We start from the raw sequence: 26888 nt of genomic DNA, 5'->3' as shown, positions 1-26888 counted from the left end.
AAATCAAATCGGCCAAGTCAGCTTCTCGATCTGGACAAGACACCATTACTGAATTACAGGCCAGTTCCAACCTTCCATTCGTCAGCAAAGTTATTGAAAAAGTTGTTTCCAACTGCTTTGATGTAGAATCAACATTCTGAATCAGTCTGGGCTTCACAGACGACTTCGACCCAGGCTGCGCCTCCTGCAAGGATGGTTCTTGTAAATGTACAGCCCTTATGAAACAAAAGGTTCATTCCACATAATTTCTTATGTTCCATGTGATTGGAGTTCCTCTAAGTGGCCGGGACATGGATGAGAGTTGGCAAGTCTAGGGATGTTCCTGAACTCTTGCTCTCTGACTCATCATTTCTTAATGGACAAGGTGTAGAGGAGGATTAACTGTTTATGAGAACCACTTTATTACAAACGTTGATGTTTTGAACTGAAGTTCTGGGAGAGTTTTTTGTCTCACCACAAATAAATTGCTTTTGCAGTTTCAGGAAACCTGTGTTGAGAGAAAGACCCTGTGGTCCAGTTAAAAACCAGCCACCCCATATGCATTCATATATGTATATGCTCTGGTTGGACGGCTCCACCTGAGCAATCTATTCTTAGAAACCATTGCATCTCCTTCCACTGCGATTTATCTGTGTTTGACACCTAATAGGCCACCCAATAATTACATTGTCTTCATGGCCTCAAGGCTTCATGGCTCTGAGTTTCAGACAAAGGAAAATTCAGTACAGTATCTCATAAGCTGGTTAATGCTGGTTGCCTGGAGCCATGCATCACACAGCATATTTGAAATAGGAAGGGGCTATCCCCAACCTGTTCCCACAAAGACAGCAGAATAAACTTGTCCAAAATGTCTTAGAATGGTGCAACCTGAGGAGTTCCTTTAATTGGAACTAAAGGGCCAAGCCAAAAGTTCCACACCATAATCCTTTGTGAGCATTAATATAATCCTGTAATTTCAAAGTACAAATAAAATTAAGACCACAATGGAAAAACGACATGAAAACTTTGCGATGTACATATATATGTTCAACTTCAAATAAGTGAGAAAAAGAGAAGCAGATGCTTGTAGAGACAGCAATGAAGAGCACTTGTACCAATAGGGACCCATGCAAACACAAAGACACAACGAAGACGGTACCAGAGTCCTGGACAGAGCAAATGAGATGCCAATTCTAGTAGATGAGCTGAAAACACGTGGCAGAAAACATGACACTTTCAGAAGTCCAACAGTCAATGCCTCAGTAGACATGGGTCAAAACAACAAGCAGGAGACCTCATGCATTTATTTGGTATTTCATTACTTCACTTCTTTCTCCAAGCTAAACCCTGCCTGCCTGCCTTCTGTTTCAGCTGCTGCTGGGCATTCATCACCTGAGTGAAATCAAAGCCTTGCCATGAGGGTGTAATCCTCTCTGTGTGAGGCGGCTGCTGAGGGAGGAGAGGAGCAGAGGGGTGGGGTGGGGGGGGGGGGCTGTGAAAATCTTCCTGCCAAAACTGAAATGGAAACTTCAAGAAACCCAACCCAAGCTTTGGACCCATTAGACCTTGTGCCAACATTTTCACTCTACGTGTGTGTTTGGGCAGTTCTTTAACCCCGTCTTCTCTCCTTCCAACTCTGCAGACACTCCATCAAAGCATCCATCTAGGGATGATTTCCGGGGATCCATTAGTCCTTTCAACAGCCTCCGTCCCTGCAGAACTCCCATGACACCTCCCCCACCAGAGACCCAAGCTTGAAGGTGATGGCTGCTGAAAGCAGACCACAAAAGGAAACATTAAGAATTTAACAGCCGTGGCAGCTACATCAGATGGAAAATCTACTGACGCATGCAGACAATTAAGCAGAGCTGTACAGCGGTCCGGACAATCCTGAGGGAATCTGTCACTTTCCCTTATTGGGTCTTATGAGGCACCCCGTTTAATAAATGGGAGCTCAGGGTTCTACCAGCAGACAAAGCAATGTCAGGGTCGGAGCGCCGGGCGAGTGAATGGCTCCCACAAGCTCCATACGGGGAACAGGTGACCAACAGCTGGCTGACCACAGAGCAGCTACTTCTAAAACTGTCACTGCACCAAGCAGGTAATACATCTGATCAAGATGAGGAAAACTGAGGAAACTAAATGGACAAAGTTACTCTGGTTGATCAGCCTTCAAACTGCCTTAAAACAGGCAGCAGTAAAACATCAGAGTCCAGGATGTAAATAGGAGGAGTGAGTGGGAACACAATCCTTGAGTGGATAAAAACAAAAACAAGGCATGATTCCCATGCCTGCAGCTGCAAGGCATGCTGGCTCAAACGTATCCTGCTCTGGTTTTATATTGGGCTGCTCAGTTCCGGCATCTCACTGCACTATCGATTCGGAAGCGCTGCAGTTTGGAGAGACACTGGCCGAATGAGAGGCATGGAGAGATAAGCAGAGGAGGCATAGTGGGGAAACACTAGCTCCAGAATACAGACTCCCAGGTTTAGTCTGCTTCATGAACAGGAGAAGCACTGAACAGTTTCCACAGTCTGATACTTTTTAACTGGAGGTTCACAATCAAACGACATCTATCTACTGGATCTGACAAACAGAATCAAGTCTCTACAGTTTCTGTATTCACATTAATTTACTCCCTGCTACCAGAGTGATGCACTTTGACCTCTGTACCTTAAGAGTGTGTTTGATCAATTCTTAGAAAATCATCTAAATGACATGATTTAACTAATTTATTTGAGAAAAAGTGATGAAGCCAACTTGCCTATGTGTGAAATACTATTTACCCCATAACATTAATGACTGGTTGTTTCACCCTTAATGAGCTTAATGGCACATATTTGGTCATTACTAACATAATGGCAGCGTTTACATGATGTTTGAGACCCCCCCCAGAGAGCTTAATGTTGCAGTTTTAAAATACCAAGGCACTATTTCAATTATAACCCTCTTACCTCTGCTTCCTAGACTTAAACCTGTCGGTTACAGGAAAGCCAAATGATAAGTAAAATCAAATAACAGCCTTAAAACCACAGCTCAATGTAGTAGAAATGTTTTTGAATCAATTCTTGAACCTTGACCGAAAAAGAAAGAATAGATAATCTCTATAGCTTCCTAGATTACATATCTGTGTCAGTGATTATCTGTCCATGGCTGCTGCCGGAGCTTCTCGGTTTCATCTAAGGCTCCTCTTTTTCAACCCATAATCTGAGGTACACTTAATCTACACAATCACATAACCAGGAGTATTTTATCTCTTCAATGTAAACCAACAACATTATTCAGCCTCTCCTTCAGAGACGAGTGGACAAACCCCATCTGTATTTGGTTCTGGTTAGCCACACAGAGATATGCTTCACTTCTTTATCAATGAAAAGATTTATACTGCAGATATTCATTTGACACTTTCTTCTCAGAATCATTTTTCTGTTCTGATTGAAATATTACACAGTTTAATGTCAAAGATGACAAGTTTGCCATGGTGTGTGAGGCTGAGGCTGCTGGCCCAGTGGAACGAAGGCAGCGTACATCTGACTTCCATCATGCTGCAGGACAGAAATCTTTTCTCCTGGATGGTATCCAGGAGAAAAAGCAGCTGTTAACGGGTGTGTACAGCTGTGTACGGCTCTCCCTGCCTCAGCAGCAGACAGGTTTACCAGTCCAGATGATATTTCTCTGAAGATGCCTCTTGCCGTTTAGCAGTAGGTTGCAGAGTCACATCTTTTACACTTTTACTGTCTGTACTGCAGATGGTATCAGCACTTTATTTACTCAACATTTTTAAAAAAAGCTTTAAAAAAAAAGCTTTATTGTCCTATTTTTTCATATTTTCAAAAGGGCTGCCATATTGTTTTGTGACAAACACTTTATATACTGCACTAGCAGTAGGAACTATGTAGTGTAAATCCCAGAAGGTGGTGAAACTTTGTGAACTTTCTGATCTAAATTGGTGTATTTTATAACTCTGTGCTTGCAGATGCACACACATCATCTGATGCCTCTAATCCCTGTGCATAAATGTTCCACAATGAGCAGATTTTGCTTTAAACACCCTAATTAACCTGAAGAGGTGCAGCAGCACAGACAGGACATGGAGGTCCTCCATTGTTGTGCTGTGAGCAGGTGAAAATCGGGTCTGAGAGCACAAGAGCAAAATGGCATGACTGACAATTTCTAAATCTCTTTGGTTTGCATTTATATGGATCACGTTGTATTTCTAAAAAGTTTCACTCTGGAGCCTATCGTCAAACCTTTTCTGTTTTTGTCCAACCACAACAATGTTACTGTGTAAGCAAAAAGCCAAGACTTCATCACACTTTGTAAACAGGTAGAGCAGGTCATTTAAATGGCACTAAAAATACCAACAACTAAACTTGGAGGTTTATAAATCCATGCATTCTCGCTCATTGCCTGGTTTGGTTTACCACAACAGTCCCAGGGTTAAAGCACCAAGAAAAGAAATTACTGTCCTGTTGGGTTTCACTAACATCATTAGGTAACATGTTTCACTGAAACGCTTCAGCGTGGATAACTGTCAAGTTTGAAAGTTAAACATGTGCCTTCCAGTGTGTGTTCAACCTGAATGAATCTCTGCGTATAAGTGCAGGAGGAAGTGATACTGACACTGGAAGGAAGTGAGAGTGATTGTGTTTAAACAGCATCCCTGCATGACCTCCGGCAGTTAAACCTGTTTCTACAGTCAGTGTTGATATGTCATGACCCCAATGAGTTTAACTTTAAGATAAAGTTATTTGACTCAAATGAAACTCTTTAGCTTATGGACAGAAGATATGACTGGTTGAGAGTTTTGAGTATCAGCCTCTCTACAGGGGAAACGTGTGTTAAGAGCCTAATCATTCATCCTACACACAGTGTGCAGAGATAATTAATGCACACTAATGACTTTATTCACACATCCGGGCTCCATGGCAGAAACACCCCAGTCAGCTACGGCTAACTGCACATGAAAGAGGATGGAGGAGTAAAACGTGCAGAAACCGGAATCACATGATGTCTTGGAGATGTTTAGTTTGATTCTTTAAAACCAGTCTGAGGCTGAGCTTAGGGAACACAACTGCTACAGAACACATTAATAATCTTTATCTACCTGAATGCCACACATCAGCAGGATCTGTTTGGACAAAAAAACTAAAAAATACATACTGAACCATCATTGCTATGCTCTGTAAATTCATATTTCTCCATTAAATGAATCAACTTTCATTGTCAGAGGGAAACTAGCTGCTCCTTACAGCGTGACAATGATCTTCCCAGATCCACAGCAGTGTGTGTTTATCTGAGCTAAAACCTGAAGGATCTCAGTGGAGATTAGCAACACCTATTGACCAGTACAACAGTTAGTTACCACAGCAACTGATCACAGCTGTTAAACAGATATAGTTGATAAAGGAGTCATGCTTTCTTTTTAAAGTCTTTTGGCCATCTAGCTATCAAACAGTGTTACAGGTGGGCTGCACAGTGGCGCAGGTGGTAGAGCTGTTGCCTTGCAACAAGAAGGTGCTGGGTTCGATTCCCGGCCCTGGTCTTTCTGCATGGAGTTTGCATGTTCTCCCTGTGCATGCGTGGGTTTTCTCCGGTTTCCTCCCACAGTCCAAAAACATGACTATCAGGTTAATTGGCCTCTCCAAATTGCCCCTAGGTGTGAGTGTGTGTGCTTGGTTGTTTGTCTCTGTGTTGGCCTGGTGACCTGTCCAGGGTGTACCCCACCGTTGTTTAATGCAGTGTTTTTCAACCACTGTTCCACGGCACACCTGATGATCACTACGAGTGATCATCAGGTGTGCCGTGAAAATTATTCAATTTCACCTATGGTACCGTATTTTCCAGACTATAAGCTGCTACTTTTTTCCTAAATTTTGAACCATGCTGATTGTAGCCCGGTGCGGTTTTTCTGTGTATTTTTCTTCAACCACCAGGGGGCTCTCTAGCAGGAAGTGAATCATTAGAAGTCAAAATTGTAAATCAAAGAAGAACGCGTTGATTTTCATTTAGAACAACCACATGCTAGCAGCAGGCACGACGGAGAAATGTTTTCAAACTCATATGATGCAGCTTTTAAGTTGAGGACTGTCGGTCTGGCACTACAGGAGGGAAATAAAGCCGCTGCACTTAAGCTCGGTGTGAACGAAACTATGGTTAGTAGTGGCTAGCGGTGTACTCATGTAATTTTCTTACCACTAGATGGCAGTAGGTACAGAGCATTTTACATTAAAACAAGATAATTAGTGATGCATGAATGTTACAGGTAGCGGTGAGAGCATCGTATTTAGCAAGACTGTGACAACAGTGATGGAAAAGACAGTGAAGCTCAGCAGTAGTTAGAAAGAACATGGGTCCATTTCCCACAACATGTCTGTGTGAAGTGAGCTTCTCAAGCCTGACTACTATAAAAACTAAAACCAGAGAGAGACTGAGAGCTGTTGAGGAAGAGCTTTGTCTTTCTTCAATTTCTGCCAGGAAATCAGCTGTTTTCATCCAAACATGCACAGGTTTCACACTAGATGGGTAAACTATACAGATATTGATATTTTGTACATGCAAATCTTCATATTATAACAGTGAAATCTTTCCCAAATATTATTGCTTCTTTCAGAATAAGAATTATTTTCTGTATTCCGGCTATAAGAATGCTTGTGGATTAGTTTGTAAAACACTGAAGTTTTCTACAACTTCTTTAAATTTAAGACCACATTGTCGTGGCACTGTTCAGGTGTATTGTTGAAGTGGACATGTTACGTGCAATTTGAAATAAGAAATGTAAAATCTGATAAAAAATACATTTTTGTGTATATTTGATTCCTATTCAAGACACTTTGATAAGAATGACTATATATATAATATGGCCGACTACAGAGTATCTTTGTTTACATTTTTGGTTGGTGGTGTGCCTCAAGAGTTTTTCAATTAAAACAGTGTACCTTGGCTCAAAAAAGGTTGAAAAACACTGGTTTAATGTGTCAGGTCGGTGAGAATTTGGGCTCGTTTTTTAGCCAGGTCCCTTACATTTGTTAGTTGATCTACTAAACAGAAAACCACCAAACAACTAACTTGTGTTTTAAAGGCATATGAACATTTGCAATTTTAAATAAGTAATGCTCCGGCATCACCCTTCTACACTCCCGATACTGTGACATCCAGCTAAACTAAGCCGCTATAGATTGTTGGACATGCTAAAACATTCTGAGGCATAAGCTTTGCATATATCACACATGCTCCAAGCCTCATTAAAATAGAATTTACAGAAATGGAGCAATGTTGCTGAAAGGAAAGCCATTATAATGTCACGTGTGTCATTTTATGTCATGCAGCATGAATGGATGAAAGCTCACTCACTTCAGCATGCCAAATGCTCAAACTGCCAGGAGCATATTTCTGAATAATTCAGCTATTTTTTTTTTTTACTCACAGACTAAAAAAGACTAAAAACAGACTGAATTTATAAATCTTATTAACCACTCAAATCGCTTGTCAAAAGTAGGTGAGACCAGTCCTTATTTCCATGCATAACATGATTTAAAAGAAAAAAAGATGAAAGCTCTTTGAATAGAGTGTAAGATAAAAAGACAAAACACATGTATTAACATTGTACTAACCCCTAACCCTAACCCCCTACCCTTTTAATTACAATCAATTAAAATAAAACATGATTCCTGTTTTCTTTTACAGAATACTTGTATTAAATGCAATTGTAATTATGATTAATATATCTTAAATGAAAAACAGCAAAAGACTGACAGTAGTCCCTTCCTTGTTCTCTTCTAGTGTAAATTGTTGCCCTCATTCTGTTCTCCATCCTCTCTGTAATTTTGTACAAAGAAAAACTTGCCAAACTTGAAACCCTTGAAACTGAGAAAAGTGCTGCTGGGGATGAGCTCAGACTTAATGAGTGAGGTTGTATATGCAGACATAAAACAATGTGTTGGGAAGATTACTTGGATTAAGAAAATAGCTGCTTAGGTTGTTTTAAAACAGAAAATGTTTTAATAATTAATAATAAAATATTATTAATTATTATTAGATAATTAATAATGTTATTAATTACATTATTAATAAAATATTGTTAATAAAATATTTTATTAATATTAATAAAATATTATTAATTTAATGTTTTTAAAAAAAAAATATTAAAAATTTAATATTTTTAATTAATAAACTTGAATCTTCTTTGACAACTAAATTGATAGGGTTAAAATATTTATTTTTTTAAATGTCAATCTAAATGATTCTGGTAGTGTGTTGTGTTGGTCCTAAATGTTATTAACAATGATCTTAAAAGATCTTAAATTTAACTTACTGAAACCTGCAAGAACCCTTTTTAGGAAGAGAAGAGCAGAGCGTAGAAGTGCTCTGTTTTAGCTCATGGCTCTGATACAAAGTAATTCCACATAAAATCACTGTAATTGTATGTGGAAACTTCCCATGATATGACAAACTGAGAATCAGTTTTTTAATGTGCAGTACCTGCAATGAATTTCAGATAAATATTTGAAATTAAACACAAAAGTTCTAAAGTCCCATTCATTCTGACAGATTTGCAAATGAGTGGAAGCTGATTTCAACATGTAGAAGAAGCAGAAACCGCAACACACTTCCCAGCAGCATGGCTGGGTAAAGGCATGGTGAATAATTAGCTGCTCCACAGCGTTTTCTCCCTGCAGGGGGGCTGCAGAAATCTTTAACTCCCTCCACTCAGATCCCTTATGCAGCAGATGGGCACGCCTGTTTCTGCCACTCTCAGCTTAATTTCTCACTCCTTTTCTGTTCTCTTCTTCCCTCAAGTACCAGGTTTTCCAGGCCAGACCCATCAAAAACAGGCCTTATGGACCACATTTACTAAAAATATGGCAGGAGGAAATGTGTGGAAAACTTTGAGAAAAAAAAATACATGGACAGGAAGATGACTCAGAAAAGTTAGACGTAAAAATAAGGATTTTGTGTAAATGTTTGAACTAACTCCCTACAATTCCAAGGGCCATGAGAGATGGAAGGCATTAGACGTAACCCAAGTGAGACATGTCTGTAAAGTGTCATCAGTCCATCCTGCTACAGTGGTCCACCTTACTCACAGGGAACTGTTGAGATGAACATCCTCAGCAACTGACTCCTAACACTGATCCAGACTCAATCCACTGCTTCACTTTCTTTGACTATCCCTTATAGAGCAGATACTGTTTCAAGAGAAAATGAATTTCTAACATGGAATGGGATGTTGTGGCTGAACAGCTGGTGCACCCACTTGCCAGCTGTTTCACTGCAGGATGTTTGCAGATAAAAAAACTGGCCATCCTCCCATTTATCTGACAAAAGCATGAATGCAGATTCAACACGTTACAGGGAGGCCGAGAAGAAACGGTACCAACACATCAGAGCAGAACATGCCTCTTCACAACCTTGTGTACACGCTGCTCAATGTGCTGATGGCAAAGAAACAACTTACCATTAAAGAAAAAATATTTATCCACCGTCATCTGCGCCCATGCTAACTAGCTTTAGCATTCACAGCAGGCTCTGCTATCAAGAGGAAGATGTAATGTAGCAAAGGGGCAAAGCAGTGGACGGGAACGGAGTATGAGCAGCACACTTACAAGCATAATTGACAGCACCAAGACCCTCCTCCTGATTTCTAGTTAGCACTGGGAGAAGGCAAATGAGGTCAATTTTTATAGGTCATATGTCCAATTATCCTACTGTCAAAACATGGTGACAGTTTCAACAGATATATAAAAACTATTATTTATAAAAGTTACATACTGTGGCTTTAATGCTACCAAAATACAAAAATAATACTACTATAGACAGAGGTTTTTTTTGACTCATATCCTTCTTCATTATAACAGACTGGAGCAACTCCTGCATTATGTCCATCTCTTGTTCCATCCTTTCTACACTATAGAATTAATAGCTTACGCTAATTTGCCATGTCTGACCTTTTTCCACAAGTGGAATATTGCTGCAATGTAAACTGCTGTTTGCTTTTATAATGATTGGAACTAAAAAATGTTTTTAGGAACCAATGAGCCGGCAAAGCCATTGCTGTCCATTTAAACTAAATCCCAATAGCTAATGAATTGCTAATGAATTGCACACTGTACTAGCGAACAGTGTGCTAGACTGCTTAAATCGAAACGTTCTCACTTTAGAAGCCCCTCATGTTGCCTTAAGGATTTACCAGCTCTCTATATTAGTTTACAGTAGTAGACAAGCATTGTGAATCCATAAAATAAAGTTAATAAATTCCTACACTAACTTCTACTTCACCAATCTCTGAGAAACTACTGTAGATTAAGTGCGACCACATTTTACCACTGTCCTTAAATCTTGTTTGGTGGAAACATTCAAACACTGTGCAGACCTGAATGCTTTGATGATGCTGATAAAGGGCTATTCTTTGAAGTGAGGGATCTACTAAGAGCCTTGTAACTCTCACAAAGGACAGACTTATGGGAGATATGTCCTGAGGGGAGCCACTGCCTGGAATACAAACACAGCCTGTTAGGCTCCATTCTGAACAGAAAGAAATGAAGCAGCGGAGCAGATACAAAGATCAAACTGTGTTATTATCTACTCATGTTTTTTGTTTTGTTTTGTTGCATCAAAGTAAAGAAAAAGAAAAAGCCAATTCTAAACCTCCATCTCCTCAGGTCCTGTATCCTTAAGTGGATTTACTAGAAATGTACCTATAAGCTTTATACTTATTCTGAGGCCTGATTTTCTGGCTAGAATTTATTTTCTAAAGACTATAGCAAATAAAAGAAAAAAGATGTGCTGCTTAGAATCCAACAAAAAGGAAGGAATTATAAAAATGAATCCTATTTGTGTATCAAAACAAAACAGCTGCAGATGTAAAGTAAATTTAAGTACATGGCTGCTTAAATACAGAACGTAAGGATAGAAATGGCTTACAACAGGGACTCGCAGCACTTGGATAGGCTAGTAAAGTCAACAATATTGACTGTGAACACCATTAACTACATGCCACAATCTTTCTTGGGGAGGTTAGGCACTCCCTTGGATAAAAGTAGGGAAAACACAGAAAAAAAAATATAAAAATGAACTAAGTTGGCACTGCCGCGGTAGAACAATTCCGTTAACTAGATGAAACATGGAGATGTTTTAGTGCAAGGGGGAAAATGGCGCAGAAAAACCGTTGAATAACTCAAGACCCACTTTTTTCTCGCTCTCTGTCAGCTACACTACACGCAGACTTGTTGCCATAGCAACTCACAACACCACCATAATATGCATCAAGATTCAACACCACAAAAAGTGATCAAACATTTCTCACACAAAGAACAGCACATTTTTATACTTGATTTTTATTTTGCTATTATTAATAAGTGAGCAGTGTGGTAGATTAGCAAGCACTGTGGTGTTTGACTAGCTCATTTAAACACTGCTCTACTGATGATCTGTCAGGGTTGGTGTGAGGGTCGCCATTTTTTAACTGAACCCAAACACCAAATTCCACATTACATCTACATGTTAAGGTTGTCAAAGGCAAGTTAGCATAACTACTTCCCTTTCCTTCAATGTTTTTTTAATAAAAACTTTTTCCAAACCTTGTAATCTAGTTGTCATCGTGTTGACATTTAGTAGCAAAGCACTGCGTCCCTTTTTCTTTTACATATCAGGCGTACGTTTCAGATTTAGTGCATTATGTTGACAGCTTAACAGCTAACACCAATGATAGTCATCAAGCAGCTTTTTGCATGATGTCATGCTACAATTGGTCCAGATAAACAAACCAATTTTCCTCTCTTCCAATAACACCCCGCCTTCCCTGCAGAGACTCACCTGAGACTCATGGCTGAGAGGAAAACGGTGAGCTGCTGTTTAAAGTTTAAAACTCTGCTAACATTTAAACTACAGCCAGAGAAGTCTCTTCAGCTGATGAGCCAAACAGCAGCATTTGTTAGGAGGTTTGACCCATGAGAAAAAAAAACTGACGTTTGTTAGTAGTGTTAATGCTGAAGACCTAAACTCTGCTGTTTGAGAGCTACTAAAAAAAGTCAGTAAAGCTCCTGCATCTGCAACAGTAAAGTAGGAAAGCATTCCTCAGCATTTGTTGTGCTGGAGACGTCACTGATAAAACTCTCACCACTGTTTTATTGAACAGTAGCTTAAGAAGATAAATAGCTTCAGTTAGTCAGAATTATTTGTTTTGTGCTTATGCCAATCTTTGACCTTCATGTTGTGAATCGCTCACTTTTATAGTTTATTACAGCCCTGCTCCCTGCCTGGGTTTTTATCCAGATGTGACACCATAAGATCAACACAGGCTCCATTTAGCGTTCTTTAAGAACCTCCTGGATACGCCCCTGCTCAGCAGTCTTAAGGAGGTATTTCATTTACACATTAATATTCAAGCATTGTCACATTCATCTTTTGAAAATGACTAAATTAAAACTTAAGTGTTAAACACAGTACATAAATACATAAATAAATATTAATTCAAACTTATGCTTTTGTGGTTCAATATTCATGTATTTTTCTGTAAAACATAACTAAATCATATGCATAAAATTTGTAATTTATTTCACACAAATGCAGCTTAGGGATGCTGACATATCTACTGCTACTTGACACACTATTGGCTGTTATTTGATTTCCCTTGCTGCCAATTGGCTGAACCCATAAGAGTGGATGTATGGAAGACCCTTGATCTTTGCTTCTGTGCTAAAATGGTGTCCACTATGCATTATAGCGCATAGTACAGCATATTTGGAGTTGGAACTATTAAAAGAAGCAGTTTTGATCATTTTTAGAGCAGGTCTCATGCATTTGCAGATTTCAGGTATTCACAGGAGGTAGTGGACTCTAATCTCTGAAAATGCCAGGGGTTCCACTGTATGAGGACAAATAGAGCACTTCCACTTGTGATCTGTTTGATACTATGTGGTAGATTTTCACTGGCTCTTAGCAGCAGTTCGGTAAATAGACTTACACAAAGTGATGTGGTGATAATTCCAGACTGCGCTCTCTCCTGTAGCTCTGAAATATTTTGTGTTTTATACGCCAAAGACTGCTAGCTTTCGTTACAGAGCTGTGCATCAGTTGATCTTGCTCTTCTTTCAGGAATCCTGCTGGAAAGACGTTAACTTTTCATGAAGGTGATCTTTTAAATGAAATAAAAATAAAAAAAACAACAACTGATAATTCCTTTACATATATCAATATATGAGCGTGTAAAAACAATCTCCAATTTTTATGTACTTGAGTTATCTTTTAGTGATATTAGCATTTATTTGATAATCTAAAACATTTAAGTTTGATACAAAGCAAAAACAACAGATCTGTGAGGGGAGATATATCTGTCTCATATCTTTCTTCCTCCTATTGCTTTTATTTCTAAAGATCTTGGCTCACATTCAAAAGATTTTCAGTTGAAAAGCGTATTGTCTTGTTGGAGTCAAAAAGGAGACGATAAAGAGTGATTGCTCCCCTGCTGGAATCCACACATTGTTTCCCCTTCACTGATGGGGGTTAGATTTTTATTTTTATTTTACACAGAATATCAAGAAAGAATATGATAATTACCCTGAAAAAACACCACACACTCAAACAGAGCAAGGAAGGCCAACCAAGCAGTACGCTAATACAGAGTGTCGGGTGTGGGGCTATTTACATACCCTTCCAGAGCGCTTGTCACATTCAATTAATTACTCTGTGGAGGGGTGACAAAGATGATTAAAAATATTTCCACACGCTTTCTGAGGAGGCAGCAGATGATCCATGAAACAGGCGTGCTGCCTTGGTGGAAGTTAAATATGGGACATTTTTCCTGCTCCCAAAGGGGATCGGCTCCCAGCCAAGAGAGGCGATGAAGACACTAGTGGTGTTTCCATTGACCATAAAATTGCACAAATTGAAATTACAAAAATTAATTTGCTCACTAGAATCATGGCAACTTAAAAAAAAATAAATCTCTCGATTTTCGATAAAAAGATTTGCAGTAGAATGAGGTGGTTTGGTTTCTCAGATGCATTGAGATTGATGATTTTGCAAGACGATAATAGAAAAACTTTTTTTGCATTACAAGTCATGTGAACCACAACCAGATGTTACTATTGTTGGAAACAACAAAGATGACAACAGGAAGTAGTAGGAGGATGATGGTTTTGTTTTGGGGTATTTTTTTGGACAGTGTACCACTGGCTCCACCAGAACTCTCACAGCATCAGGATCCATACAACGTTGTTGAATCCATAACTCATAGTTCAGCCCATAGCTCTTCTGTAAAATCACCAACTTCAATTTACCCAAGTTGGTGGATCTTGTTGCTTCAATGCCTGAATACAATGCCAAAGTCTCCTCTTATTGGCTAATAGATGAGTGAAAGCGTTATGGCTGAATTATAAATATATCTCATATAACTGTTTACATTTGTTGCTACCATGGTTTTTAATGACTATTTGTGTGAACAAGCTTATTCACATGTGATTTTAATTTCATTTCTTATTTAAGGGAAACAGCAACTGCGAAATTGTGCTTTTTCCAACATTAGCGGAATACAGACAAATATTCGTGCACATCTGTAACGGAAACTCAGCTAATGAGGCGGACAGGACGTCTGTGACAAAGTTTTGTTCTACTAGAGGAGGAAGAAGTAGAAGTAATGAAACCTGCAGGGTAATGGCCTGCATCCCATCATCTGTCCATAGCACTTTTACGTGGTGTCTTTTATATGGAGAGCAGCTGATTTAACAGCGTCAGATTGATTAGTGCGTGAAGGAGGACACCATGTGGGAGATTGAGCAGGAATTCATCTCAGTGGAATGGGTTAAACGTTCACATTGTGAGACTGTCCTTCTCTTGTAGCACAAAGGGATGAGATAAACTGATCTGCTGGGCTGGACCCAGCCACAGAAATCAAACAATTGGGGATTCTGCGGCCTTGTATGGAACTGGGAGCTGGTAAAAGCGAGTCAGACACCCTGGGGGCCTGATGAACGCTGAAATCTACGTCTGAAGAAGTGCCGCACCTCAGCCGGATTACATCCGACCGCCACTGACATGCCCAGCTCAATCCATTCGTCACAAGTGCTGCTCTCAGCATTGACGTTCTTCAAATGGTCTCTTCTCTCCTCTCCTCTTCTCTCAAAGGCTTGTCAGGTTTTGATACCAATGTTTGTCTGTGAAATTTCATTTTTCTGCTCTGCTGATTGCTCATCTGACAGAAGACAGAATAGGAGACTTCAGTCAATATAACCTGTGAGTCAACACACACACCGTGGCGGTCACTGACAGGACAGCCGAAGTGTGTTCACTGGATAGCAAGATAAAGAACAATAACAAAGAAGAAGTGGTACTGATATATGGCTGGCCACGCAAACATTTTGAAAACCACAATAAGTTTCAAACAGTTTGGCAAATTTGATTTGGTTCCAAAAACTACAAATCAAGTTCAAATTGTGCATCAAACAAAAAGAAAATGTACTGCTTTGAAAACATAACATATTAAACGCATGTTTTTTTTATATTATTTTTACAAATTTCATATTTTACAAAGCAAACCCATACATACTGTGAATGCCCAGAATCTGGGCATTCACAGCCATTATCTCTAGAGATCACAGCTGTCCACTACAAGAGCCCACCACCCCAACACCTCTAAAAAGGTTTAAACACCAAATACCTTAACATGCATTACTATCCACAGTGAAAACATCTTGCACTACTTCAGAAACTAACATCAGCAGACATCCATCCTCAGCCCAAAGTATACTAAATAGTCCAAGAGCTTCATGCCCTGCTCCTGACCTGCAGCAGAGAACAGTCACCACCAGTTCAAAGGTTTTCACCTGGCTTGGCTGTTGGAGGGGAAATACTCCCCCTGGTTCTGAGCTTGACCAATATTGAAAGGTGCAGAGAGACAGAAACACTTAGAAAATGAGACAGAGCCAAAAATAGAGACTGATAAAAAAAAGACAGGCATAGAAATAAAGGGAGAGGAGATGCATAGGAGATGAATAAAGAATATTTTCAAGTTTTTTCTTGAGCTGCTCAGTGTGGAGGAGTGTAATTATGAGCTTAAGCTTGAGCAAAACCAGGAAAACAAGCATCAACTGTTGGAGCCGAATGACTGAAACCAAACCCAGCCCTGGGATTTTAGGCAGACCAGTTCATACTTTTGGTCCACATCAGAGTTCTATTAGCATTCACACCTTCACAAACATCCAGACTCTCTAGGCCAGTGGTGCGCATAGTTGGTCCTGGAGGCCCGGCATCCTGCATGTTTTAGTTTTCTCCCTGGTTTAACACACCTGGATGAAATGATAGCTCATTAGAAGCCCTAAGAGGAACACTGACAAGCTCAAAAGGTTGTTACCACCACCAGGGAGAGAACTAAAATGTGCAGGATGCCGGGCCTCCAGGACCGACTTTGGACACCCGTGCTCTATGCCACAGGTGTCAAACTCCAGTCCTGAAGAACCACTGCCCTGCATCCTTTAGATGTGCCTCTGCTGCATCACACCTGAATAGAATAATTAGATCATTAGCAAGGCTCCGGAGAACTTCTCTACACAAGGAAGAGGTAATTAAGCCATTTGATTCCAGTGTTTTGTTCCTGTGGCACATCTAAACACTGCAGGACAGCAGCCCTTGAGGACTGGAGTTTGACAACCCTCCTCTAGGCAAACCAACTGGAGTTGGATAAAGCAGACTAAGCTGGATTGGTGTGAATGCAGCCCTTAAATGATGAATGGCCAAATCCAGCATGTCCACCTTTCCCCTCGCCCCAGCCCCCAACTTCACCAGCAACATGAAGGCTGGTGTTCAGGTCTTCAGAGCGACTCATCATGCAAACCCATCAAGCTGCAGCGGGGTTGCACTGCTGTCACTACAGCAGGGACAGATGGACAACCAGGTAAACCTCCTTATTTCTCCCATTTTTACCTCATGTCAGGTTAAACCTTCAGATCCACTCAGCTTCATCCAGAACAAATGGAGCAAACTCCACTCTGGATTATCCATCTCAATCATTCAAACACACGCACGCACACAAACACATCTCCCAACAAGACGAGGCTTGTCACAATAAGCAATAACTCAATTAAGACAAACTCAATAATTTCCATTGAGATCCATGGTTTATTTTTCTCTTTATCTACCAAAAACTGGAGGATAAGTCTTCAGTCTGCAGCTTTGGCCTCTGCAATTCCTCTTCTTGAAGCACAATTTTGTTCACAGAGACTTCGTAATTTATTTTATTTGTTCTTTTGTTTATTTATTTTGGATATTTAAAATGTCTTCTGGTTTTATTGTTAAATGTTTATTAGAATTTAAGGTTTATTGATCTTTGAGAATATGTTCTTGCATTATTATTCCATTACCTTTTGATTACTTGAAAATGGTCTCAAAACAACAATATTATCTTTTAACGCAATAACTTCAAGGACAATGTATCGCCCAGAAAAATGAGTTATTGTGACAGGCGAAGATGAGCCTTGGAAAAAAATAACGAAACAACCATCAACAGCCTCCTACCTGCAGTTTGGTGGCGGGTCCAGAGTAATCTCTGCCAACTCCTTCTGGATCCTGAAACGAGACGAGGGTCTGGGTTATGATCACACTCCTACAAACACACACACATACACACACACCCACTCACAAAGACTGTCTGTGAAATCAAGCTGGAAGTGAGCACAATAAACACTTCATCGATTTTCCAATGAGCTCCTGAGCACAGGAATAAGTCATGTCATGCAAGATCAACAAAGGCGTGCACAGCTGCGTGTTAGTCACCTTCTAAAGCATGTGTGCGGTAACTGATCCTGGTGTCATAACTCTGGAACAACGCTGATGATCAGTCATGTCTGTACTGCATGAACAGATGAAAGTTTAATGGATGCACATTTCTCCCTAATTAGGTTTTCATTACGTGCCAGTGATTTGTCTGTCTTCATGGAGAAGAAAGGAGCTGTTCTACAATCTCTCCATCAGCTAGTACAGATACTCCTCCTCGCCTGTAAAAACAGCCATTTCCAAAAATACTATTTCAAAAACACTTAATTCGTTTTATCCATGTTTCTTCTAAGAATTTTTAAGGTGACAAAGAATTTTCTGTAGCCGTCTGTCTTACAGCAAAGGTTAAGAAGCCTCTGACTAAGCAGCATTCAGATTCTTTGCACCAAACTTGCAGAAAACTGCAAAACTGTTGAAATGTTGAGTTCTTTTAAATCAAGACTAACAAGCCACCTATTTAGCTGCCTTTGACTTGTAATAAATGGAACACTAATCAATATATTTGATGTGTATTAATGATTTTGAAGATGACATTTGACAAAATGTAGTGTTTATTTGTTGTTTCACAAATGGTGACAATTTTATGATGTAAAGCATTTTGAACCGGCTTGCTGCTGAAATGTGCTGTACAAATGAAGGTGAACTGAACTTGAATTGGATTATATGCTTATTTGCATTTTTTAAGAGGTTAAAGAAAATATTTTTAGAATATACGTTATTAATTTGGCAAACGAATAAAAAAAAAATCATAATTATTACCATAATAAGCATTAGTTGCAGAGCTACAACAAGAGATAAAATTTCACATACATCTTTTCCCTAAACTCAAACATCTGATATTTGATCTGTAGCTGATGAGGCCAACGTCTCCACATCTTGAATCAGAGTGAGGAGGAGAAACACATCAACACACGTCAAAGCACAATAAGAAAGCTGAGTACTTCATATGTATCAGTTTTCTTCTTTGTTGAAAACGGCTGCACATTATAAACATCATACAAGCAGGTCAACATTCTCAGAAACAAGAGGAATTTCAGACCAACAAAACTAACAAAGCAGTTAATCAGAGAGAAGGGAAGAGCAGACTTTCACCTTGACCGTGAGGCAGTTTGATGTTCTTTTCTTCATGCTGTGAAAACTCAACAGCATTCAGTGAAAGTTCTTCACTGAAGCACTTTTAGACTGTTTGGCTTTTTTTTACACATTAAACCAGGGGAACAACCAAATTCAGTAGAAATCTATTGACCCTAAAGGGAAATCGAATTGTTGCTATGTAAACAAACACAAGAAATGTGCTATTCACATGGCAGCAACTTGAAATGTGGTGTAGATAGTGTGTATGAAGTTTTAACTGAGCATCAGAATAGGAATAAAATTACAATTTAAGTGTCTTTGAACGCAGCGCAATTGTCGGTGCCAGACGGGACAGTCTGAGCATTTCAGCACCTACTGATCTTCTGGGATTTTAACCCACAACCATCTCTCAAGTCTACAAAGGTCTGAAAAAGAGAGGATACCCTGTGAGCACTAGCTGTGTAGATACAAATGGGATGTAAATGTCAGGAGAATGGGTTGTCCGATGTCCACTGGTTCCAAACAACGGCTGCAGAACGCCATCTGTGAACACGCAACCAGTGGAACCTTGACGCAGCAGAACACCTCACCAGGTACCAGTTCTGTCATCTCAGAATAGGAAGCTGAGACTAGATTTAACAAATAAATAAATGAATGAATAAATAAATAAATAAATAAATACATAAAAGAAGTAATGTGAACAAAGAGGTCAGCTACAGTCTCATAAACATGTAACATAGACCAGAGAAGTCGCAGCACATGAAGATGAAAACTAGACGTAATTGAAAGCAGTGTGTAACAGTACCTCCACAGCTGGTGTGAATACCAATGCACTTCAGCTCTATTTCCTGATCATTTGCACAACGGAACAAAAAGGGATTATTAGAGAAACATTGAGCCAAAAAGGTGAAAGTGAGTTCCTCCAGCTTTAACACAGCCTCCTTAAACAAACACCATCTTTTTCTGATGTTCTACATGATAATCTCGGCAAACAGCACACACGCTACAGCACTGCAACCTGCAGGTCTCTGCATGCAGACGCTTTATAACATGAAACACAAGCTGCTGCGAGTGGATGCTGCAGCTGATGATTTATTACTGCAAACGGCTCCAAAATGCAACTAAATATCACTGAGCTGGTTAACCTCCCAATAAAGCAGGAACCTTCCAGGTTCTCTTTTTATTATGCAGCCATTACTGGTGATAAGGAGGATTTACTGCCTGCTGCTGGTGATGCGATGACAGCAGCTGGGCTTTTACGCCAGAGGCTTTTTGTCAATGGAAACAGTTTGGCAAAGAACAGATCAGAGAAAAATGCTTTGCGTAAAGCAATCCACCAGAATATTCTGTGCATTGCTAAAGTATCCACACACCTTAAAGCACAAGTTTGAGCGCTTGTATTAGGATGAGCGACAAACCAAAACAGCTCAGAATTAGTCACTGGAATTAAAACGATTCATTGTTTTTAATATTTTGAACAAAAGTGATAAGCATCTCTGGTAGGAGTCTAATAATAAAAAATAATGGGCCTAGTAATGAGTCTAACTGGATGGACTTTTATTGGATTTGGGGCTGAAACAGAGCTTAATAACCACAATGCTAAAGCTCAGGGTGAAAGATGGGATAACCGTGACAACGCCAACGAGTAAGAAGAGAGAGAAAGGTTAGGTTTAATCAAAGTTGATGTCATTATTAGGATATTCAGATTAACACGACCCATCTTCCAAGAATGATGCTGCCACCACCATGCTTCAGTTCAACTTTGGTTTTGTCACTTCCCTCCATGTTTGCTGTGGCTTGTGGAAACTTTCCACCCTCAAATAAAGGCCTGATTTGTGGTATGATCAGTAGTTGTTGTACTACCCCCCCTCCTCCCCGGGTGAGTTACTGTTCCTGTTGATAACAGTTGGTTCCTCACACTGTTTCTGCTGGCCTTCGCCTTTCTGAACACAAAGACAATCATTTTCATGAACATGTAATGAGCCTAATGGCCCCTCTGAGACTTGCATTTCCAGCAGCACGCTCTTCTTTATCCTGACGCAGCTCCTGTGTGTTAAACAAAGCACGCTGGATGGTTGCAGCTGGGTCACCTAACTCAGGACATCTGGCCACCAGGCTCACCACAAGATGGAAATTCTACTTCCAAATCTGAGAGCTATGCTGTCACAAAGTGCAGCCCATCAGCGTGTTTCTGAAAAGGCTGGCAAATGGCACCGAGCTGGAAGTGCAGATATGAATTCCTTCTGAGTTAGGAATCCCAGAGGATCCTTGAAGTCAGCTGAGCTGCTCAAAGTGGCAGCATGTTATCTGTTACATTAATTCGGAGTTGTTCTTTTTAAATATATGTATATATAATTCCTGCATTTATGGTTCAAACATAGCTTTAAGTATTACAATGAGACGTTTTTTTCTTTTTTGCAAGCCACTTCACTCTCAACCAAAGTATCAATAGTTTTTCAGTTGCTCTACTAGAGAAAACAAAATGTTGAATTTCTTTTACCAAAATGTGAAGGACTCATACATCACCAAGGCAATTCCTGCTCTTGGCTAATCAGATTGTGATCTTGTTTAACATAAAGCTGTTGTTGTGACAAAAAGAACTGAACAGATAGTAACAGGAAGCAGAAGTAGTCCTTCAGGGTTCCTTTGGGTGTACAGACTGGGATGCTCTGTTCAGCCACATGGAGAGGACATCAATGTGCAGACTGAGTGAGAAACTGACTGTACAGCTTCTGTATGGAAAATACCAGGCCATCTAAAACACTGTGATGATTCCTCAACAACAAAGCCTGATATACCAGTGACCTGGGAGACCTGCTGAACAAGAAAAAGAGCCTAAAGGGATGAAGACAGAACATTCTTGAGGAGTGTGTGGAAGCCACTTCAAGTAGGTGAACAGAAAATAACTGAAGAGCAAGTAACAGCAGAACAATATCAAAAATTTGTGATCAGGGTGAAGAAGATTACGTGCTTAGAGCAGCAGAAGGATCAAGGTCAGAACAGAGTCAGTTCAGTAACAAGCTCATCATCCTCCTTTCAAAGCAAAGGTCTGCCTTGTTCCTGAACCAAAGGAAAACCTGTCCATCAGTGCTCAGTAACAACATAATGATGGCCTGACATCCCACATTATGACGCTCCTGAAGACATGACTGTTGGTTCATCGGAGTAAGCAAGCACATACTCCGATGAGTAAGTGCTTACAGCTGTGGATCTGGAGAAATCAACTGTAACAAACCCTCAAACTCCAGAGGAGAAAGGTGGAGGCCTCAATAATCAATGATTACCCAGGTGATCAGAAGCACAGGATCTATACTCTCACTATTCATTTTCACTCTGTACACCACAGACAAGCACAAAATGGATTGGCCAGGCCGATTGGAACCACAGCTCTCAGGTTTTCAGGTAGCGGGGTGGGACCAGCTGAAGTCATGCAGGCCGGGTCAGCCTGAGTCGGGCTGTGCAGCGTTAAAGAGGTTGTTGATTCGCTCTTTATTCTGATGATGGTGCTTTCAGTAGATCTTTACAGCCAACACCAAAAGGCACAGCTGCTGTCTGCGAATGGAGCAGAGTGTGGAAAATGATAACACGTCTTTGAGCATCTCCCAATCAACACACAGGCACATGGGCTCTGCCTTGTGGCCTGTTTATTGCCTGGTCACATAACAGCAGCTGCTGCTCTGTGTCATCACAGAGAAATGCTTCCAATCTCCCATGAAGTCATCTAAAGAGGCAGTTCTTTGTTACATAAGGAAAACAGGGCACTTGGGCTGAGCTAACAGGGTCAATTTTTTTTCTTCTCTCTGGATTGTGTGGTGAAGATTTTACAGCAATCTTTCAGATCTAACTAGTTGTGTGGGATACAGAGGGGTAAGAAAAACATCGGAGGCTTAAGGCAATGTGCAGAGATCATTTTTCTATCCATCTCACAGCGTGTTTAGGGCTGGGAATGCTCCCAGATCCAAACTGCAGCAGAACAAGCCTCCAGACAGAGGCTGAAATAGGTCAGACAAAAGTTTATGTGGCCACATTTCACGCAATAAATGTGCAGCCCACTTTGAGATTCCTATTTGTCATTAAAGTTTGTGGTTGCAACAGCAAAAAATATGGGAAACGTTAAGGGGTGTGATTACTTTTGCAGTGAACCGTATGTCAAAAGATGAGGTTTCCACTCCCAGGCTGTCTCTGAAATGTTCTCTGAATTGCTCTGCAATTTAAAGCTCTGTGAAGATTTGACAGATGACTTGGCTGATGTTTCACAATCTTTTCTTTTCAATCAGCCTCTTATCGACTCTCTCCCTGTTGGAATGGCAGCGGCTTGGAAAGCACTTCCCTTCTGTTCTGTCAGGCAGCATCCTTAAAAGGCTTCAAGCCCCAGCGGCTCTTTCAGTCAAAGTCTTCAGGCGTTTTTCAGCAGCGGCTCAGAGAAAACTGCACAACAAGTGGGTGACAGCTGACCGGTGCAGAGGCTGAACGCAACCGCCAGGGCAGAGCCGGCCCGCAGCCAGCAGAGGACACAAAGCACAGCGGAGAGCGGCAGATCTACCTCTTGGCGCTGGTGGAGAGCTTGGCAGCAGTCTTGCTGGAGATTTTGGCCTCCTTCTTTTTGGGTTGAGACTGGTCCCGCTGCTCGGGGCCGGGCTGCTCCGGAGGGGCCGCCTCCCTCTGCTCAGCGTCGGAGCTTCCCCCGCTGGTGTTGGGGCTGTCGTCCGGCCTCGGCTGCACCTCGCTGGACATGCTGACTCTGCGGAGCACACATACCGAATTTAACACACAGTGAGGAGGAGACACAACAGATCTGTGAACACTGAAAGACCGACGTTGAAAACAAAACACACAACTTTGTAGGTCCGGAGTCGCTCAACTCCTAAAATATATTGTACAATAATTGGGTGGGCGGGTGTGCCGCTGTCCGTGCCTGGCTTTGACTCCTGCTGAGGACCATTATGTCTCTCTTTCCCGCCTCATTTCCTGTTATTTGTTCAGAGTCAACTATCAGGAGGAAAAGCACCACGATGCAGCGCTCAGATTGTTCTTCAGCACCGCTCACTGATCCGTCGTCCCTCAGCGATCAGAACCGTCCTGCGGGATCCATGGTGGACGGAGCGGTTTGGAATCTAGCAGAAAGTATCAGGATTCTAGGATTATTCCGATCATGGCACGTCAAGAGAAAGCTGGATGATTCCAGAATAGCTGACTGACCTATAATTAGATCAGAAGGACAGCACCACTATTGATTTTGCAGATATTTAATCAAACCGGTTTAAGATTTTACTGTAGCTATAGAATCTAATAAACTCATCCAATAGTACTTAAAATTAATTTCAGATCTCACATCGTGTTTTCTCTAAGTAGCCTTTTATTGCGATTAGGGCTGCAAAGAACGTTGTTTATTTTTATTACTATGACAACTAATCGGATAAAAACAACTAGCTCATTCTGGAGATTTTTCATTTAGTCATTTAAGCTTATTTTAAGCAAAATTAGAAATGCATAAGAAAATCCAAATAATGAATTTGATTCATTTTTCCCCAATCAGAAGACAATAACAATAACAGCATTCCTTTACAGAACACTTTATCGTTTGTAGCAAAGGATAAAACAATCCTAACATCAACATGTGAAAAGCCCAGGTCTTTTTGCTGGACTGATCTGGTGATTCATATTTTGATTCATTTATTAATAATTTGACAGCAAAAGGTGCTAAACAGAAGATTTACTTGACAGAATTTGGATGAGGTGAAGCTGAAACTACCACTAGGGGAGTTCTGGTAGAACAGAGTTACAGGTTGTTTTCTCCCCATCTTAAAAGTAAAGTGCAGGTATATTTAACACAGTTTTTGCTTTATTCCTGCTCTGACTGTGTTGTTCCTTCAGCCAATAGCCTTTATATGAGTCTGTATGCTCCAGTTAACAAGTAATCTATGATTAAATTAGTTGACAATTATTTTAGTAATTGATTAACCGTTTCAGCCCTAATAGCAATTATTCAACACAGTAGAAATAAACCCTGTAACTACTCATTCTGTCTCTCTGCTCTCATTTAAGTTATTCCAGCTGATTCTCAAAAGAACTCCTACTGTTAATTACGCCTCCAATACAGTCATAAGACAACCATCAGTTACTCAGTTTATTACTATGTTGTTGGCTAGCTAAAGCCTTTCCGGTCCTGCTAGAGATTCCCAGCTGAATTTCAATCTGAACTTTGACTAGAGCATTCTAAATTAGACTAAAGTGATTCCCCTTTCCTAGCTGAAAGGAAAGACTTTCCTTTCTGGATTTTTTTCTTTCTTTTCAGCCTAATTCTCTGCTAGCTGATGGCAGCATTTAGCTAAAAGTTGGCTTTACAGGAACTTTTTTCCAAGGCGTTAGGAGAGAGCAGGACTGTTTTCAGTGTGGCTTTGACCCCAACTGGCATATTTTTAATAATCATTGACCTGCTAACCTCTGCCACTTCTTCGTTCAACAGTACATGTTTTAAAATTCAATCAAAAGAAGCTGAGTTGGAGCCAAAACTATGAATATTTCCATTCAGGTGCGCAGAGACAGTCAAGCTGAAACTCTAGTATGTAAAACACGTACAAGGTGACATTCACTAGATTCATTGAGCCCATCTAATAGTAAGTCAAGGTGAATGCCTCTATTTACATTCTCAGATCCTGTGTGATAAATGTAGGAGGCAGTCAGGTGGAGGGGAGGAGAGGTTCTGCCAACTCTGCTGCTGCCTGAAATAATTGACCCACATGGACAGAGCCTCCAACCTGACCTCTGCCAAGCAGTCACACCAACCTTAGCTGCAGTAGGCTGTGGGGAATTATCGGGGTTAAAGTGACACTAAGCGGAATTTCTTCATCTGAAACATTTTCTTCTTTGACACCACCTTCTCGAGGAAGGATGTTCAAGTTGTGGAAGTGTCTCCAGCTGCCAGCAGAGGTCAAAGTCACACTGAAAACAGTCCTGCTCGTCTCGGAAAAAAGTCCCTTTAAAGCCAACTTCTAGCTAAATGCTGCCACCAGCTAGCAGTTGTTTAATGTAGCTCCGTGTCAGAACCAGTGAAGCTTGAACGCTGCTCAGTGCGGTAAGTTCAATTGTGATTGAAATTGTTGACTCTGAAAAGAAGCTAGGCGCGTATCAACAGCGCAGTTTAAGTGCAGGACGTTTAAAATGCATCACATTGTTCTGTTGAATGGTCTGGTGTAGTTACAGCAAACAGGTCGCGTGGTGATGTGGTACGAGCCCCACGAGCTCCTGCCGCCCCGAGTCCTCTGCTTTTGTTAGCAGCAGATCAAGAGTTGGCCGCGAGGCAGCCGCGCAATTAAATTTCAAAGGATTAAGTTCCAGAATGCACGCGCACAATAAGCGAGCACCTCCAGAAGCGGGGCTCGCGCTGACCTCTGCCAGATAGATACCCTAACACAAAAGACTCCCCTCCCGCCGCCCTCCCCACTACCTCATCCCACCCCACCCTCCGTGTTCTCCACAACGACAACCGCCAACACCGCCGCCGCCCCCTTCCACAATAATACACCCCCAATATTCTGAAGAGAGGGCTCGTGTCTAAGAGGAAACGAACTCCTCACCTTTTCAAGCAGGCTGGAAGCACAGCGGCCGTGAAAACGGTTCCCAGTGCCCACTTTATCTTCCGTAAATCCAAAACACTCGCCGTCCGCTGCTCCGCGTCACTTTGGTTTGACTGACTGCTGCTGGAGAATGTGCCAAAATGCGTCTGTCATGGCGGAGAGCCTTAGAGAGAAGGGTTCCTCTTTGACCCACTAAAATAAAAGCCCAGGTTTCCTTCCGCTTTGTTGTTTTTTCCTCTCTATTATTAGGTTCAACATCTGAAAGGAATAGGTACAAACAATAATTATAGAGCTCAACCAATCAGCTTAAGTATTAAATATAGTTTTTCTAATGTACCTGTTTGGAACAGTTTTCTGTTTTTTCCAGGGACAGCCCTAGGTTGATTAGGCCCTTAGCTGAATTTCATTTGCATGCTTTGGTAATTGAAAATGGACGTTGGCCTGTTTCCATGTTTCTAGAGAAGTTCCTCAATCTGCAGCCATTGTTTGTTG

General features: G+C 40.8%; 1 protein-coding gene across 1 annotated transcript in view; it reads right to left on the bottom strand.

Annotated features, from left to right (window-relative positions):
• Nucleotides 1-26556, bottom strand: part of LOC103142388 (ubiquitin-conjugating enzyme E2 E2) — a 53713-nt gene extending 27157 nt beyond the window's left edge. The window contains exons 1-3 of the mRNA XM_007558421.2: nucleotides 26397-26556; nucleotides 23363-23560; nucleotides 17488-17538 (exon numbers count right to left, since the gene is read on the bottom strand). Coding sequence (XP_007558483.1) covers nucleotides 17488-17538; nucleotides 23363-23553 — 242 coding nt within the window. The 5' untranslated portion in view covers nucleotides 23554-23560; nucleotides 26397-26556. The remainder of the gene's footprint in view (nucleotides 1-17487; nucleotides 17539-23362; nucleotides 23561-26396) is intronic.
• Nucleotides 26557-26888: the final 332 nt, after the last annotated feature.

Source organism: Poecilia formosa, unplaced genomic scaffold, assembly GCF_000485575.1.
Source record: "Poecilia formosa unplaced genomic scaffold, Poecilia_formosa-5.1.2 Scaffold96, whole genome shotgun sequence".
NCBI classification, from domain to species: Eukaryota; Metazoa; Chordata; class Actinopteri; order Cyprinodontiformes; family Poeciliidae; genus Poecilia; species Poecilia formosa.
Note: the sequence above shows the minus strand (reverse complement) of the source record. Positions and strands in the feature narration are given on the sequence as shown.